The 18,121-nt window shown below is 38.1% G+C and overlaps 2 protein-coding genes across 7 annotated transcripts in view; both read right to left on the bottom strand.

The window, feature by feature from the left end:
• Positions 1-12,740, bottom strand: part of LOC148879230 (uncharacterized) — a 73,466-nt gene extending 60,726 nt beyond the window's left edge. For 3 of the 5 annotated variants that reach the window (XM_088960707.1, XM_088960704.1, XM_088960706.1), the window contains exons 1-5: positions 9,691-12,740; positions 5,837-5,969; positions 5,600-5,688; positions 4,506-4,744; positions 3,929-4,015 (exon numbers count right to left, since the gene is read on the bottom strand). In XM_088960707.1, coding sequence (XP_088816833.1) covers positions 3,929-4,015; positions 4,506-4,744; positions 5,600-5,688; positions 5,837-5,969; positions 9,691-12,084 — 2,942 coding nt within the window. In that variant the 5' untranslated portion in view covers positions 12,085-12,740. The remainder of the gene's footprint in view (positions 1-3,928; positions 4,016-4,505; positions 4,745-5,599; positions 5,689-5,836; positions 5,970-9,690) is intronic. The other 2 variants (XM_088960708.1, XM_088960705.1) reach the window with 1 other exon arrangement.
• A 1,775-nt stretch (positions 12,741-14,515) lies between these two features.
• LOC148879231 (small ribosomal subunit protein eS24z-like) lies at positions 14,516-17,908 on the bottom strand. Of its 2 annotated transcripts, none has more exons than XM_088960710.1 (6): positions 17,843-17,908; positions 17,324-17,402; positions 17,171-17,212; positions 16,853-17,023; positions 14,978-15,064; positions 14,516-14,905 (listed from the first exon to the last, which is right to left on the bottom strand). In XM_088960710.1, exons 2-6 carry the CDS (start codon positions 17,396-17,398, stop codon positions 14,864-14,866), a joined length of 417 nt encoding a protein of 138 aa, XP_088816836.1. In that variant the 5' UTR covers positions 17,399-17,402; positions 17,843-17,908; the 3' UTR covers positions 14,516-14,863. The 2 variants fall into 2 exon arrangements, with proteins under 2 accessions (XP_088816836.1, XP_088816835.1); XM_088960709.1 differs by having other exon boundaries at positions 17,324-17,419.
• Between the last annotated feature and the right edge of the window lie 213 nt (positions 17,909-18,121).

Genomic DNA, 18,121 nt, shown 5'->3' on the forward strand with positions numbered 1-18,121 from the left:
CTAGAAACTCAAATACCCTATTCGTCTCGACTTGCTTTCTGTGAGTCTGTGCATCTTTGGGACTCTCCCACTCAAGGGTTTCTAAATGGTCAATTTCATGCCACAAGGATTTCAAGGTAAAGAAGTAGACAGAAACTAGCTTCTCTCCTTGTTTAAGGCTGTTCACCTCACACTTCAGTTCATAGGCTCTGGCAACATTAAGGGGTTGGGAATAGGTTTCTTTCACAACATCCATATCTCTTTGGCTGTCTTTGCCCACAAATAATTTCGGCTGATATGTGGCTACATAGAATTACACAGCCATGCCATAACCAAATAGTTCTCTTGAACCCACTTGGTGTATGTTGGGTCCTCCTTGGAAGGTTCTTTCACATCTCCTAAGAGGTAACCCAGTTTTCCCCTTCCTCCAATAGCCATCATGGCTGATTGCGCCCACTCCAAATAATTTGACCCATCAAATCTAATAGACTACCATAACTGTGGTTTCCAAAACTACTTTCTCCCTGACCCTTAAACTCCATCTTTGATCAAGATTCAGTGGCTACAAACTGTTAGAGCAACTATACCAGAAAACAGAGTCAAAAAAGCAAGTCTAAAATCTGATTCGAAACCAAGACAAAACTGATCTGATCTGAAATCTAATCTGATCCGATCCAAAACCAACCCAAATTTGATCTGAAATCAATCGCCTATCACATTATATGCAAGAAATCAACTCAAATCTGATCTGAAATCAATCGACATGCACAGTACCAAGCAACCTATCAATCTGAGATGCTATTTTCTGAATTCACTACTGTGGGGCCCACTACTGCGAGAGCAAAATTAGGGTTTCAACTGTAGGTCTGAAGTAAGTGCTCAGTTGCACTCTCCAAACTGTCCGCACAATAGGGACTTGTCGTAAGGCAATATGAAACCCTAAAAACTATTCACCTTTGAAGATGGAGTTCGGCCCAACAGTCAAACCCTACAAACAAACTTAAACACAGTTCGGCAAGCCAAACCCTAGAACAAACTTGAACACAGTTCGGCCCCTCTTTCTAGATAGGTCCAACCTATCTCGACTGATTTCAGCCTCTGAAACTCAGTAAAAAAAAAAACAAACTTATGTACTTCGGTTTACTGTCTTCTAGGGTTACCTGAACCCTAACCTTTGTTGCCTCTTCCTGATTACCAACTCTCTGCAAGCCACGGCAAGTCTTCAACTACTACGAACCTCTCCTGGTAATCTCCAAGATTCAGCCATCGAAAAACTTCTTCAAAGCTTCCAGCCCTAGCTAGTCCTCATGTGGTCGGCTGGACTAGGCACACATGAGAAGCCCTAGATAGGCTCTGATACCAAGTAGAAGATCAAGACTGTAATCAGTCTTGAATCCTAATAGGTTTTAGGTTTACAAAACAGAAGAAAAAGAGGGAGAAAGGAGAGAGAATAGAAGAGAAACAAGAGAAAACAAGTTGTTGAAAGGAGGGACATATTCTTATTGATCTGCCGCCGCCACTCTCTTAATATTTATAGGTTATGTTTAGTACATAATGGAAAGGACACATCTGCCCTTGGTACTTACATAATAAATAAAGTAAATAACAACTGAATTAACAAACTGACTCAAACTGACACTACTATAACTGAAACAAATAACTACACTGCTGTCCTACGAACACAGTGGGGACCACTGCAGTGGGGCCCACATCAGTGTTCTCTACATATCATAAATCGTAATGTTCTTTAAATTGAATTTATCATATTGTAAGATTTTTTTCTGATTTTTCTAAGTGTTATCAAAAACAATAAAAACTACCTAAAGTTCTCAAAAAAATAGGAAAAAAAGTGACTTTGCACCACAATTTTCAGCTTATAGACATCATATAAGTAGGTAGTAGTAGTCGCAAATCGCAATTACACTACCTTTCATACATACCATAATCAATGTTCATAATTCAATAGATGCCATGGTATGACTAAAGACCATTTTCCCTCAGTTATCCATATCCCATGGAAAATGCTAAAATAAGAGACTGCTAGGCTGCATACAGTCCACACAGATTCAAGAACAAAATAATTCAAATTTCAAACTACGCACACCAGTACAATAATGAGACACTGCAGATAAACAATACCCCTCAAAAACGGAAAATAATAGGGCAAAGCCTCTTTTTATATCAGAAACAATGGGAAGAATCCCTGTTTTGCATCAAAAAAGGAGGGAAATAGCAGAGAAAATCCCCTGCTTTATGACCCGGTTTTGCATTAAAAAAAAGGCGAAATTGATAGAGAAGATCCCTTTTGTGTAAAAAATGATGGAAAAAAAGAATGTGGTGGAACCCCTGTTTTTGCATCAAAAGAAGAGGGGAAAATTAGGGCAGCGCCCCTGTTTTATGTCAAAAAAGGATGAATAAAAATGGAGTGGAGCTGGACACTCCTGTTCCTGCATCAAAAGAAGAGGGTTTCAAAATAATAGGCAAGAGCCCCTTAGTACAGCAAGAGAAAAAGCAAGAAGAAAATATCAAAAAAAAAAAAGAGAGAGAGAGAAAGTAAGAAGAAGAACAGCAGCAGCAATCAAAAAACAAAAAGAAAAATATTTACCTCGAACACAAGCTAGCAATAATCAAAAGGACTTGGCTTTGGAGCTTCCAAAGCAACAGTCATGGAGGAGGGTTTCTCTTCCCGTCCGAACCTTTTCGTTTAAGAGTTTCATTTGATTGACTAATTAAGCTATACATATGAAATGTCATGATTGCCCCTTTCTATATCAATGAAACTTTAAAATGAGGAATGCAGCCCATTTTTAACCACTGTTTAACAGTAATCATATGAATCACATTTAACTCACTTGCAATTCTAACCTAAATTCATATATAAATCATATGATTTATGCACAAAAAAAAAACGATATATATGTACGATCCAGATCATTTTATGAAAGATTCAACATAAATTGTACGATTTGAGACATGAATCGTATGATTTTAAAAACAAAGCTAATTTTAACTTCTATTTCAACCACCCTTCCTAAATCCACCTTTCTTCTTTTTTTATTGATAACAATCAAATTTTAGTAATATATGAAGAAAATATACAGATTACATAGAATTACAAATCAGAAAAGTGGACCATCCCTAAATCTACCTACTGAATATGAACGGGGTAGCATCTTCAGCATCTACTAATTCCACTCCAATCACATTCTGTCCCCAAACCACCACTACTGTTTGTCCCAGAACCTTCAATGCATTGACAAGTTCAGTATTTCCTATTCGGAAGAAACCCTTTTGCAGCAGAACTATAAGTATTATTTTCAACAATTTCTTGAACACCATTTGGTGCAAAATGAAGCTAGTAAGGCCCACTATGAACACAAACCCCATTTGAAGTGTTATCTTCACCACTTTCATTATCATATGCCTCCTAATATTGCTATAGAAGATATAGCACACACAGAGAGAGAGAGAGAGAGATTCTGGCCGAAAAGAGAAAAATAGCTACATCCTCAACTTTTAAGTAGAGAAAAATAGCTGCATTTTTCACCTAAAGAAACAGTTAGCATTGCTATCCTCCACTTAAAATAACTATAAATTAAGATTCCTTTATTATAAAATAGGTTCCTTTCCAGTTCTATGCTGGGAAAATTGATCTAATAAAACCTTAAGAAACAACGAATTCCACTATTAAAAACTAATTCCTATGCTCAAAATATTGGTTATTACTCATTTTATGTATCTTAGAAACCATCCACAACAGATTCTTTTCTTTCAAGAAAATGCAAGATGAATTTTTTTTTTCTTTTTTTCCAACAACAGAACAAACCAAGGAAACGCCAAACCACACCTGAAAGAAAGTATCCTTATACCCGAAAAGATATCCTAGACACTACATTCACTCAAAGGAGACCTAATGGACAAGAAATATTAGATTAGTCGGGTCTAATACCTGATGGATGCTGCAGAGATAATTTCATCACCCCTCTCCAGAATAATAGTGTGGAAGCCACCATAGTTCAGACGATTTAAGTTTGATCTGTCAAAAAAATAGAAGTATTCACATATAGAGAAACTAAAGAACTTTATAAAAGTTGAGAAATCAAATAGCTGTAAAAATGTCCAACCCAGCAAATTAACATGATGCCCATAGTTTAACAATGGGTGTGGCATTGAACAGAATGGAAGGGTGGAACAGGATCATGTAGCTGAACCATATAGTTGAGACAGGGCTTAGATGAGGGTGATGATGGCAGCATACTGATATGATAAAAAGTAAACTTCTAATTCATAGCACCAAGTAATCTAGAACCCATGACCTTTTTGACCTGCCCCTAACCCTTCTAGACATTTCAACTTCCAACAGATCACTTCTCCCTGATGATGCAGATGGTCTTCCTTTGACATTAACAACCATGTAGAACCCATGAAAATTAACTAGGACTAGTAGACAAATTGATGAAGTTCAACACTGCAACTATAAACTAAAAACAGATAAGCCCAAAAGGTAAAAATTAGTAAGTGCCTACCCACAGTTATACAGAACATTATGAATCAAATTAATGCCACTCCTCCGGTCAAAGATGGGCAAAAAGCACTCATCCATAACTGCCAGTGCAACAGCAAGCTTAGAATTGCATTCAGTCCTAAGAGGCAGACCACGGACAGAAGTATCTGAGTCTACATCAGATCGCCGAATAAGAGTCCATGAAAATCCTGCTTCCAAGTCATGTTTAACACCGAGAAGCTTCTGCAACTTCTGAAAAATCTGGAGAAATAACATGTAAGCATCATGTGAGCAGTCCTCAAAGTGCAAAAGATACAGATATTAAAATCAGACAGGGAAAAAAACCATTCTTAGATACTAAACAACCAAAATTTAGATCCGTCAATGGGTCAGGTCTGGTTTAGGTCAGGGTGGATCAGTACCAAAATGATTATTAGTAAGTTCTTTAAACTAGACCCAGAACCAAAGCAATTATTAATTAGGATAGTCAGATATGACCCCAGTAGACCCAATGATACTTAACATCTATAATTACCTATAAAATAACAACTTGGAACTTCATTTTTTATAATATAACCTTGAGAAAAATGACAATTCTGTTTATAAGTTGATAAAAGAAGTGCTTTTAACCAATATTATCTTATATACTGTCTATGAAATTTACCTGTTCAGACATAAAATAGAACAAAAATTATGATAGAACCAAGAGACCTTTACATACATAATTGGTTTGGTCATAATCAATTTGAAGCAGAAAAAACCATCCCAACCCGATTATAAATGGGATACAAACCTCAGAACCAGAACCAATATAATCAATTCAGTCATTTGGTTCTGTCAGCTAGGCTCAACCTATTGACAGCTCTACCAAAGTTTCAGCAAAAGAAAGACACTTTCCACACAAAATAATAAATACAGCCTCTCAATGTACTCAGGTAAATGTATATTTTGGAATGATTAAATTAAAACAACACAATACTTTAATCCTGTATTACAGGACACAATTTATGAAACCAAATGATAGCTTTTTTACAAAGTCAGTAGAAGCATAGAATTTCAGAGACCTACCAAATTAATTAGATATTGGCCACCGAAAACAAGCAACAAGAGCATCACCTGATTGCACTTCTTCCCACAAAAAGAGGTGCATGGATTACTGGAATCAACAGGAACTGCATCCTTTTCCTGAATACATGAATGGTGGTCTGCAAGAAACAAAAATGTTGGAAGGATTTTCAGCCTCATTAAGAAAAAATCACAAGAAATAGATAATAAATAAATGAAGGGAAAAAGTACATGCAATTGCAGAAAAACATATAATAATACTATACAAAATGAAGAGGAAAATTATACATTTTCTCTCACATAAACTGCATGTAAGTAATGCAGAGATTGGTGCAGAATCCCTTTCAGAAGTAGTATCACCAGAAACATCGCAAATTTTGCATGAACAATTTGGACAATGCCAATCACCTTTAGGCAGAATCTGTAACAAGGAGAATAAATGACCATCAAATCAACTAAATCAGTAAATTACTAGATAAATACAATCCATCATGAGCCACCAGCTAACAAAAACACACCAATGTTGTTGTATATGCTTTCCCAGTAAATTTGAATTCACCCTCATTCAGAACTTCTAATCAAAATGTCCAACACTCTTATTACTTGAGAGCTCTAGGGATTCTACTGTATAGGCTTAGTAAGGTTATTGAAGTGTGTAACAATGTATGAAAACAGAAAAAGATCTTGCACTCAGCCATTTCTCCATTCCAGATTGCTTTCACATGTGGAACACATAAATTTAATGGTGTAGTAAACCATGATCAGAGGCTCAGTCATTCAGTATACCAGATGAGATTGATTGGATATGGAGAAGAAAATAAGGGAAGGAAATACAAGATGCATAAGAGATATACAAGATGTATAAGAGGGAAGGATATACAAGATGGTTGATTTGTATAACCTTCCCTCTTATACATCTGTAAAAGGAGAAACCTTATGTCAAGTCTATATATAGTCAATGTAAATGCAAATTAGATGGTTGATTTGATTAATGAAGTTTATTTTAACAAATCCTGGTTGTAGCCAGGGATCTCACCATTACTTATTTCTTCTTCTAAATGCAAATAAGGGGTGCATCTTCTGCTTCACTTTGATCTGTGCTGATCACCTGAGCTTGTATCTTATCTTTTTATTTTGGGATAATTACTTACATATACCCTGCACATTTGAGAAACTACTTATATATACCTTGAACTTTCAAAAACAACTTATACATGCCTTGTTGACCGGCTCCGAAACTTCAACAAAACCAATATTGCCCCAGATTCTATGACAAAAAACAAGAACCTAGAACCCAGAACCCCTAACCCAGAAATTGAATATTTGGTTTTGTTTCAGCTCAAACTCCAGATTATTGGTTTTGTTTCTCACGATTTTATTTCTTCTTTGACAAAAAAAAAATCTGCCTTGACAAAGCGTTGTTTTTATTTCTCTTAGCATCTATTTCTTTCGTTGTTAAATCTAAAAATACCAGTCTTAAGGGATGAGGTTTTACATGGTTTTAGCTTCGTTTTTTTATCATGAGCATTAAATGGACCTGAGAATTTCAGTTTCAGCATCATCAAATAAAAACTCATCTGAAAGGGGAACACTATAAGTATTTTGAAAAGGGATAAAATCTTGGTTTTAAAAAAGTAAACTGTAAAGCCCATGGCTTTTTAACATCTAGGTGAACTTCCTGACAATGATTGTGGTCGATTCTGCAGACAAAGCAGACATCCCTTATAGACAAGATTAGGAGCTTCTGAGCTCGGCTAGAAGGACATCAGCAATGGTGAGAAATTTGATCAATGTCATCTAGAAGTGAGTTGCCTCTTGGGTAGCTGGGCTCAGCCAGTGAATTTCTTGCTCTTAAATGTGATCCTACGCCGTGAGTAACTCCTCTACAATTCCTAGACATTGTTGAGCACCACAACTTTATTTCAGGATTCAAAAACATTCCCTTTTAAGTCCTAGCAATGTAAAACTAAAAAAAGGGTAATCAATCAATGTTCCTGGATTCAAGACGGAGTGGGAAGATTTCTGCCTACTCTCTAAAACTCCTAGTCTGCTCCATAAATTTCCTCTTCATTCTGACCAGCAATGTCTTCCACATGATCACATCCTGCAATGTGTTCACTGCAATGATTGCGATCACCTTTCCTTTTCTCCCATTTCTTCAACACATTCTTCTTCTTACAACCTTTCTCATACCTCATAACAATCAAATCCCTTGACCCAAGAGATTTTTTCACTCCTTTTCCTATACCAACCCTCCCTTTAAAAACCTTCATCTTCTTCCATCATTTGTTTCCTTTCAAATCTTTGTTCTTTATATTTATATTCTTGAAGTGGTCCCAACTTAAGCTTCTCAATTCCCTAGGACCCGCTACCGCCTATTCCCCTTCTATCGAAATCCTCCCGTATCTTCCACTCTCACAACACCCTCACCCCCAGGTATCCCTCTTGATATGAATCCAATTCAAAATCTTCCCCTGAACTTACTACTTTACCCTTCATACATGCCACCACATAATCTTCCACCTCAGGTCGACTCTTCATCTCCCTACCCTCCTCCACTCTGCAACTTTGGTTCTTTCCATTATTCTCCCCCAAGACTATACAAATCAACCTCTCCACAAGAATCTTTCATGTCTGGTCTAAAGAAAGGCCCATCCTCCCCTTCTAAAATTAATCTCAAATCATAACTCTCCCCAGAAAACTGAAGTTCCATCTTGTTCGGTAAACTAGAAACCTCCACTTCCACCAATATCCTAGCCATGAACAGCCTTTCTCAAGTCCTATTCCAATCATTATATCTTAGGAATTTCGTGCAACAATCACCAATCTCCTTAAAGGTAAGTGTACTCCATGTAGGAATTACCTAAGTACTAACCACACCGCCCATCATTTTTTGCTTCCCTAATCGCCCCTGCTGCTGGAAACCACCAACTTAATCAAAAGTCGCAATCTCTCACCTTTGAACTCTCTAATTCCATAATCCTCTATGCTGCTTCTCTACTATAAAACATAAAAAAAAAAAAAAGCCAACCATTTAACTTCCTCACACCCATCACACAATCCTTCTCTCATTCAAGAGACGCCCACACTTCAACCTTCTCCTTCAGGATCCATCCCCACAAACCTCCCTACTAGAATGGCCTGCAACACCCACATCCACTCATCCATCTTCCCAACTCTCCTCACATCGACACACACACCACCATCTTCCCATCACACAATCTTTACCCCTTTTGTATAATCTTTTAAATCTGTTGCTACGACCAGCCCCAATAAGACCCTCTTTAAGCCGTGAAAGCACGTTGGTAACATGCACAATCTAAGGATTACATGAAACTCTAAACTTCTTTACAGACACCAGATCATCCACACTTTCAACCTTATCAGGCTCCTTCCTCCTCCAACCCAAATCAAATCCTACTTTTCCAACTACCACTTCAGCAACCAAAAAATCTTGGCGGCATCAATTAAGGCCTCACTCTAACTTTTAACTCGTCCTTTTACCTAATATATAAAGGAAAGCCTTCAAACTAGAGGGCTTCTACTTTAGATAAGTGGCTACATTTCTTCTCCAAAAAGAGTATCTAGGGAGTTGTTCTTTCCACTTTCAAACAAAAACCTTCTACTTTAGACACGTCTCTCCACATCTCAAGAAAAAAGCATTTCTAGAGTGATTATTTCTACTCTCAAAAAAAAGGCCACGAAAAGTTACTTTGAAGGACTTCTATCTTGGAAATGAGCTGTCATGCCCCTCAATTAAAATTAGAACAGCACGTGTTATTTCCCCAAACAAAAGGAATTTGCAAGAATATAACATCCTAACTGTTTGCTACTAGAGCTAGTGTGCATGTACTATCTATAGAACCATACAATCAAGGTTCAAAGTATCGATACACCTCTGTGTATCAGCAGAGGTGGATTGGTACTAAAAACCATGCACTTTTATATTTTTTTAGTTTTTGTTCAAATTTTGGTTTTTGGGTAGGTTTTAATATATATTATTCATTAAACATAAGAGGGCACCCGTAACACCTGTAAACAGATGTTTCGGAACCCAAAAGATGGGATACGATACGCCTGATATGGGGTGTACCATATCGAAATTTTGATCCATGCAAATAATATTAATAACTTGTACATACCTGAATGTCCAAGCAGCTTTGATGGAATGTTGAAGGACAACCATCACAGCAGATCAAATCCCCACCATCTCCACAGATGCCACAGGTATCATCATTTGGGTCATCACCATCTAAATCTACAAAATGGAATCCACGGCATGCAGAAATCTCCTGTTTATTCCATGCATCAAGTTGACACTGCAAAAGGGAACTCCCGTTCTCTACAAAAATGTTCTGGAATGGCTGGCGAAGTTTGCTTCCTGCATGAATCTCAAACTTTGAGACTGAGAGAATTTTACTGCAGCAACCACAGTGAATGCCATCCCTTGTTATCCAACCCTCCAACATCACTCGTGTTCGTCTCCTATTCATATACTGCACTTTCCCACTAAGAGGGATAGCTCCAGAGTCCACCAGCCAGGAGAGCACAGTTCGTTTTCCAGCATATGGAACAAAATCATCAGAATCTGGATTTTCCCCCTTGTTAGACCTGCGAACCAACAAGGCATATCCACTTTGCCTTTTATTTTTCTTTGCATCTAGAGCATTTGACGGTATATATGGCTTATGTACCTCAAATGGCTTCAGCATTCCTTTGTATGACGTACCAATCAATTTACCATCTTCACGAGGCACTCCCTTGTGTGAGAGACCAGTCAATTTACCTTCTTCACGAATCAACATTTCACCATTTACATAACCTGCTTCTTTTGAAAATGAAGATTTCCGACTTTGAGAAATGCCCTTGGCATTTTTACCAATACCAATATTTTTCTTTATCTTCCCCTTCAGTAACCTGCCCCCCTTCTTAATGAGAGAACTCAGTTTCTCATCATTTGTGCCACTATCAGTGCTCTCTACACTGTGCTTGTTTTTGGCAGACTTTTTTCTACTGGCCCTTTGTACATTTTTATTCCCTCTTTCCTCTTTGCGCTTCTTTTTCATTTCTTTCTCTCTCTTTTTGCGTGTCTGCCTTGTTAATTTACCAAGAACCTCATCCGGTATCGGAGTAAAATGAAAACTGCTCCTATGAGGCTTGCCTTCAGATTCCTCATCTTCAAATTGTGTTTTAAGCGCATAATATGCATTGACAATTGACCAGTAAGCCGTTCCTGTTGGATTGATGTACACCGAATCATTGTAGTTTTTGTCCCTCCTAGGCCTATAATCAATCGTCCAACCTGCATTGATAAGCATATCCCTTATTTGATTTCGTAAAAACTGTTTTTCTGTACCACACTTCCGTTCTCCATCCTTGGCTTCAGATGAAGGGAAATTTTCTGAAGTCAAAATTTTGTCTCCTTTTATGCTTACCTCCTTTTTGGAACTACAAGTATCTACTTTCTTTTGAACCAACCTCGATGATGTATCACTATCCCCTCTTTTCCAGTCATGGACTTTACTGTTCTTAGGTGATGACAGTTTCCGCATGTTCCGTTGATTATTCTCCAATTTTACAAAAGAACTCGGTTTTCCACTGCATTTCCTTTTTGGGAAAGGAGAGGCTTTGTATGATGTGCTACAATTGGAAGTATCAGCAGAAACAGAAGACTTTTTATTTTCCTTGACTTGACAATGACTGGTAATTCTTTCAGCATTGAAAACTTTCTTCTTTTTATTAACTATCACTTTTAGAACTCCATTTTTACCCTGCACCCTAATAGTTTCATCACAAGAAACCTGTTGTTTTTCCTTTGGCAAGCCAACTGGACAAAATGATCCATCTTCTTTTTTCATCTCAAGTCTACTCTGACCTAAATGGTCAGCTTCCCTGTTATTTTCAATTAACAGGCTGTTGATTCTATCAGAGTTGGTTTTCTTCCTCTTGTCAAACATAATGTTTCTGTTGCCTCCATTCTCAAATTCCATCCACCGGCCACTTGGGGTCAGGCGCTTTAACCCACCCATGTCAAAATCATCATCCTCATCATCATAATCCAGTTTTTCCCTTTTGGGCTTTTGTAAATCAATATCATCATCATCGGTGTACTCAAAGACATCCATCCTACTGCCTTTTCTTTCAATTTCATCTTCAAAAAAATCGTTCCTGCCAATTTTGGAATCTTCTCTATGTTTAACAGGTTCGGGCTTAACTCTAGTCCTATCAACTTCAATTTCCTCACGATTAAAATAACAGCCACCACTCTTTTTAGGTGCAGCAGAACCATTACTTTCTCGACTGGTTCCACAAAGCATCTTTCTACGAGGAGAAACTACCAACCCCTTGTCGGAATCGGAATCACTCAGTATCAACCGCGGCCTCTTCTTCTCTTTCTTAGAATCAAAGACCTTCCTTCCTGAAGAACCACCGTAGCTCGTGGCACCCCCCTTCTTTTTGACAATTAATCTGCCCGAAGGCACCCTGTCCTTCTCCAGCCTTCCAGACGAATTACCAGATACCAATCCCTCTTTCATCTCATTCAACAACCGCAGAAGCCCCGTGAACTCAACGAGTTCCCTCCAGACTCAATACAAGAACTCCACAAATCCACCAAAGTCCACAAAGGTTACACCAGAAACCCTAAAATCACCTCCCATCTACCTAAGCAGCAAGTCGCGAATCCTCAAAAACAGAGAAAACGAAAGCAGATCTGAGGACTTCGTGCAACGGACAGCCCAAAATTCGAGGAAACCAAAAAAAGGAAGCAGAGAATCAAAACAAAAAACAGCATATGCCGGAGTGCGATATGCTTACCTTGTCGGAAAGCTCTGCAACACGCCCTCCGGCATTTTCCGACGAGATCCCTGCGATCTTAACTGATAATCCCCGGCGAACAGGTCCGAATAGAGAGGAGAGAAAAGGAGAAGAGAATTTGGGGGTTCGTTGTGGGAAGAGAAAAGGGGAGAGGGATAGTGTTTGATCTTCTTTTTTTATATTTCTGTCGTCCTTTTTCACCTTAGAACCGGCGGGATCGTCAAATAATTTTTTATTTTTTATTTTTTCTATTTATAATGTTTTCGACTTTCTTCTACTTGTTTTCCCTCCAAATCGTCACGCCAGTCTCGCAGTAACTCTACAAAGCCCAACATCCGAATTTCGATTACTCCGAAGGTATGTATCACGTCACTCACACACTGTACAGTACAGAGAGCCTTAGAAATTTAAATGCAAGGGATAACGAACGAACCCTCTCGTTTATTTACCGTTTTATTTTACGGTGTCAATGTGGAGTTATAGTAAAATACCTGTCCTGCCCCTGTCTGCACAGGAAGCAAAGCATCGAAGAAAGAAGCCTTGGCAGGTCTCTGAGGAGAGGAAGGCACTGGGAGTTCGCATTCGATTCCTCAAGCCCAGCCGCCAGGCCCAATTACGAAAATCTGTCGCACGGGAGAACCTGTAATAAGTAAGAAACCCTTTGTTTTTATCATTACTTGGACTGTAGATTAACACGACCAAAGGAATCGTTAAATCGTTTAGAGCCGATGGTATGAAGCACAACAGGGCTCTGAACCTGAAGGAAAGAGCATTTTGGTGGACTGTTACTTATTTGATAATCAACAGTGTTCACTGGTGGTGTACTCTCTTTATCAAAAACTGATCGTGATGATGGCGTCTTATCCTACCCTTAGATTGATATAATATTTTGATCAGAACTGTGTATTCTAACAATCCTTTTAAACAGAAGATTTAGAAAATTTAAAATCCACAATCAAAGCTTATGCCACAAAGACAGCCTTCAATAGCTTTCCTTTCCTTTACACCAAACACAGCCTAAACAAAAAAAGGGTGCGCTTGCGCATGCGCTCTAATCACTCCTCTCGAGTCCCGACTAAACCAACAGCCAAGTCAAGAAAGTGGCGCTACATGCTTCACGAGTTCGGAGAGCTGTGAACAGGCAATACAATTAAGTTGGTCGAGCGTCCAACAAAAAGACAAAGCTTCTCGGTGATCTTTTATAGAGAAAGCAACTTCTGTTACAATAGAGCTCTTTGCTCCGAAATATAACAAAGCATGTATCAGTTGGTCAGTCAAAAACAGTGGTTCAGCCTTAATGTAGACACGTAATATAGTTGGTCAAAGGGGGGCATGATTTCAATAACCCCGATCATTCTAAATGAAAGTTTCTGTAGTTCATCAAAATGGTTATATCATCTTTTGCAAACGAATATCTTTGTAATAAATTTGAGAAATCCTAGATCCACATTGATTAACTCAGGGTCCGTTTATTTATAGTCGCAATCAGAATTCTCCAAAATCAGAATCAAAATGGTCTATCGGAATAGCCCATTCCGATTCCAGACCCCTATTCCTACAAACCAAACGGACCCTCAAAGTCTTTTATAAAGTGGAAATTTAAGCTCAGTATGAAAAGTCTTTTGGCAAAGATATTGGATTTCCAGAAAACAAAATTTATCAAAAAGAGTATCTTGAGCGCGTGTAAAAAGCTTTTGAATTTATCATTTTATCCTACGGAAATTTACGAGTAGAAAGATAAGATCATTTGCAAATCAAAGGCCCACGTAAATGTTTCCACTTTCAAGCAGTTCAAAAATCTCTTCATCTTATACTACCAAGTACCAACATCGAAAGAAAACTCTGAACCAACTGTGACGGCATTTATATGCCTTGTACATAGGGAAGCAATAAAAGGAAAAGTCTAAAAGAACCTTCAAAACGCATAGGTAAAGTCGATAGAGACACCTATCGCATATAGGTTAAAGACTTTAAACAGAAGAAAACATGTAGAATACTTTATGTGCCGCATGGAGGTCGCAAAACTAGTTGGTAAGGCTCAGTTTGGAAGGTGTATTTACATACAAAATGAAACGTTCCGCACTTGCATATTTGCATGCGTACTCCTTCCAAAGCCTAAGAGTGCAAAACAAAAATAGGAGGGGCTAACGATTTACTACTTTCAAGCTGCAAGCACTATATTAATGAGTGACGAAGCCATTCACCAGTTGAGTCATACTACAGCCTTTAAGCCCAAAGTAAAAGGAATAATTTCCTATTGCCATGAACTAGCGATTCTAAAAAGTAAACGTTAAACTATTCAGACTCATCGATGCAAGCACAAAAACATTGTTAGACATTTTAACTTGATACTCTAATGCTCTCTATCCAACCAAAATTTGATCCAGACCTTAAAATTGAATTCTAAAGCCAGCGAAAATCTTCACTATTTCATCAACAAGGAAAAGAATAGAAAACAAGGACAACAAAGAACATCGGCGCCAGAAAATCCCATAAAACTCATTTCTTCTTTCCTGCTTTAGCAGCATCTCCAGCCTTGGTCTGCATATGAAAAATATAGTAAGTTCGAAGGCCATTAAACAAAGTTCAATAACAAAGTTCAGAAGTTCAAACCTTCTTCACTCCACGGATCTTCTTCGCTCTGTTCTTTCTTTCCTTGACCTGCTTCCTCGACTTCTCCGTCTTGGTAGCTAGGCCATTCTGCCATAAGCAAATTGTAAACTTCATCAGACATCATGAAAAAATTGTATCTAAATTCAATCCCAGCAAATATCTACTACAGCATGACGCTCACAACTCTCAGATTGATTACAAATTATCAATGACAACAAGTAGTTCACTACAGTTAATATGACATCGTTTGCTACGTACTGACAAGGGAACAAAGGATAAATACTAAAGCAAAAAACTGTTAACACATCATTGCAAGTAAATACAATAAAACAATAATAGAGTGCAAGTGAAACTGATAACAAAGGTTTTCATGCCTAACACCAGGACAAAAATATGAAATAATTCATGCATCAACACATTGAAACTCCAAAAAATATCAATGAACAGAAAAAGGGTACCAACAGAGATTTATAGAGAAGACAACACAGGCAAGACATGGTTGGAATGAAGTTGTATTCTTGGAAAATTTATGTCAAAAATCAAAATGAAAAAACTAGAGCCACCTGCTTTGTGGGTCCTACTTATTGCCCATTCACAGTCAAACAAATCAGTAGGTTTGATAAGAATAAATGGGAGAATGAAACAAATAAAAATCAGGACAACTATCCCTGAATGAGCTGAGTACTTGAAACAACTAGTTAGAGCTAATTATAAAAAACTAATAATTGAATTAAAGTGCACAATATATTTGAGAACATTAACACAGAATGGTTAATACTAAAAATACACTGTTATGGCAGCAACTAGCATCACCAAATAGCTTGCAAGGATCATGAAACCAAGTAGGGGATCTGATATTAATACGGAAGGGTTTAGGAGCCCGTGGGTTCACCTTTCATACATACATGTGTACATATATCACATATTCTAACCAAGGCTCAGAACTTCCAAATGCAGGTAATGTAATAAGGGCAAAAATTCTACCCTGTCACTTTCCTAGAATTAGGTTCTCATCTGAATGAAAGGTGTAAAGCAACACAAGCATTAATGATATAAAAAGCAACACAAGAATTCCACATGGTTACTCCAAAAAGAGAGCAAAAACATGAAAAAAAGGCCTTTTAATTTTAGGGGTTTTTATGATTCAGTCCAGCCCTAGATGGAACTAGGATTTCATAGGGGTGGACTGAATCCTGCCCATGGATTGATGCCAAATTCAAGGGCAGGATGTGGTTCATAGTGGGGGCTACTAGTAGACTAGGAGGGGGCTGCAAAAAATATTCGAGGGGGATTGCAGTCCAAAAACCCCTTAATTTTAATGCCACATGGGTCTTTCGAGTTATCATGTCTGTAGCATGCGATAGTCACATATTTCATCATTCAGAAACTTCTTTTAACTCAGAAGAAATATGAATCATTAATATAGAAACAAAAAGTCCATCAATGAGAGCATCGTGGGAGGAAATAGAAACATTAGAAAGAGAAATGATATAATTAATGCCAGGATTCAGAGTACCAATGTGAGAATAAAATTCAGGGCAAAAAGGGAACAAAGTGTAATATTCAATATATTTTGCAGCATTAGTCATATTCCTGCCCATGCATTTTCAAAAGGAATCCAGGAATATTCCGATCTCTAAGGAAAAATAGGTAGAATAAAAACAATAGAAGAGAACATACATATTCAGTATTTTATGAGGATTTGGAAAAATGACTCATGAGCATTTAAGACAAATAAAAAATCACAAACAAATCGAGAAACTATGCATGGATTACCTCCTCTATTAACCAAAAATTATGAGGAAAAGCCCATCAAGGAATGAGAATAATCAAGAATAATGATCTGTATTAGTTAAAGATGAGAGTTCATATTACCCTGATAAGCCTGTACTTCGGTTCATACTTCTTCGCACTCTCAACAGAATCATAAATGAGCCCAAAACCAGTGGATTTCCCACCTCCAAAGTGAGTCCTGAACTTGAATATGAAGATGGCATTTGGATCTTTTACCTCGTACATTCTTGCCAATTTCTCCTTTAGCTCGGCCTTAATAAATAAATAAAATAGACAAAGAAGGGCACCAACCACATGAAACACGTTCGCAGACTTCATGCAAGAGAAGAAATACACAATGCGAAGGAAAAGGAAAAGGAAAAAGAAAGAGTTAGAGATAAAACAGGGGAGGACAAATACCTTCGAGACGTTCGGTCTTCCTGGATGCAGCACGTCAATGATCTGTTTGTAACAAGGAACGCAAACAACAACGGTTAGAAACACTTTAAGCATCTTGTGTTTTAATTCATATGTGAACTTGATGGAATCAAGGGATCAAAGGAAAATACTCACGAACTGCTTCCTCGATAGAAGTCTGTTGGTCATGAACTTCCTAGTGCGAATAGTTACTGCCTTCGTGTCTGCCATGACTCTGAACACAACAAGCTCCTGGTAAGATGAGCATCAAATCGGAGACTAAGCACTTAAAGAGGAAACAATGACGCCCACTTTAAAAATTAAACCATGAACGTAAAGGGCTGAAACCCATTTTAAATACACGAACACGGTTGGAAAAATGTACAACAGAGACAACATTAGACATTCGACTCCAAAATTCAAATACCACACTAGTGTGATCTCTGGAAGCTGTCTTTTCTGCGATCTAACATTTTAGGAAAAATAAAAAGAAGGATCTCAGAAGACGATATTTCTGCCGTATTTTTACTTCTAATCATATCGATTTACAACCCAAACGATGCCGCTTAAAACTCCTAGCATAAGCTCTTAGCCTGTCCTAGATTTCCAATAAAAACCCCAACAAGTAAGCTCACAACGAGGAATGAAGGAGAATGAATGGTGTATGGAACTTACTCGAATAGCTCGCCTCTTCCCTCCTGTGAAAAGCGCCGAGCGAGTGCTTGTGCCAGAGACGATGCTAATTAGGGTTTTAGTCCAACGCTTTATTTATACGCGGCGGGACAGCGGGAATAGGGTTGATCATGGGCCGGGCCGGGTCTTAACACATAGTTATGGTAAGGGGCTATAGTCCGTACCCGGCCCAGGCTGGGTGGGTTATGGGCCCATGACTTCAAATGCGAACCACTCGACTACAACGTGAATGTTTTGTTTTCGAATTGCTGACCAAGGGAT

This window comes from Nelumbo lutea, chromosome 1 (genome assembly GCF_056320005.1).
Source record: "Nelumbo lutea isolate HS-2025 chromosome 1, American lotus-T2T, whole genome shotgun sequence".
Lineage (NCBI taxonomy): Eukaryota > Viridiplantae > Streptophyta > Magnoliopsida > Proteales > Nelumbonaceae > Nelumbo > Nelumbo lutea.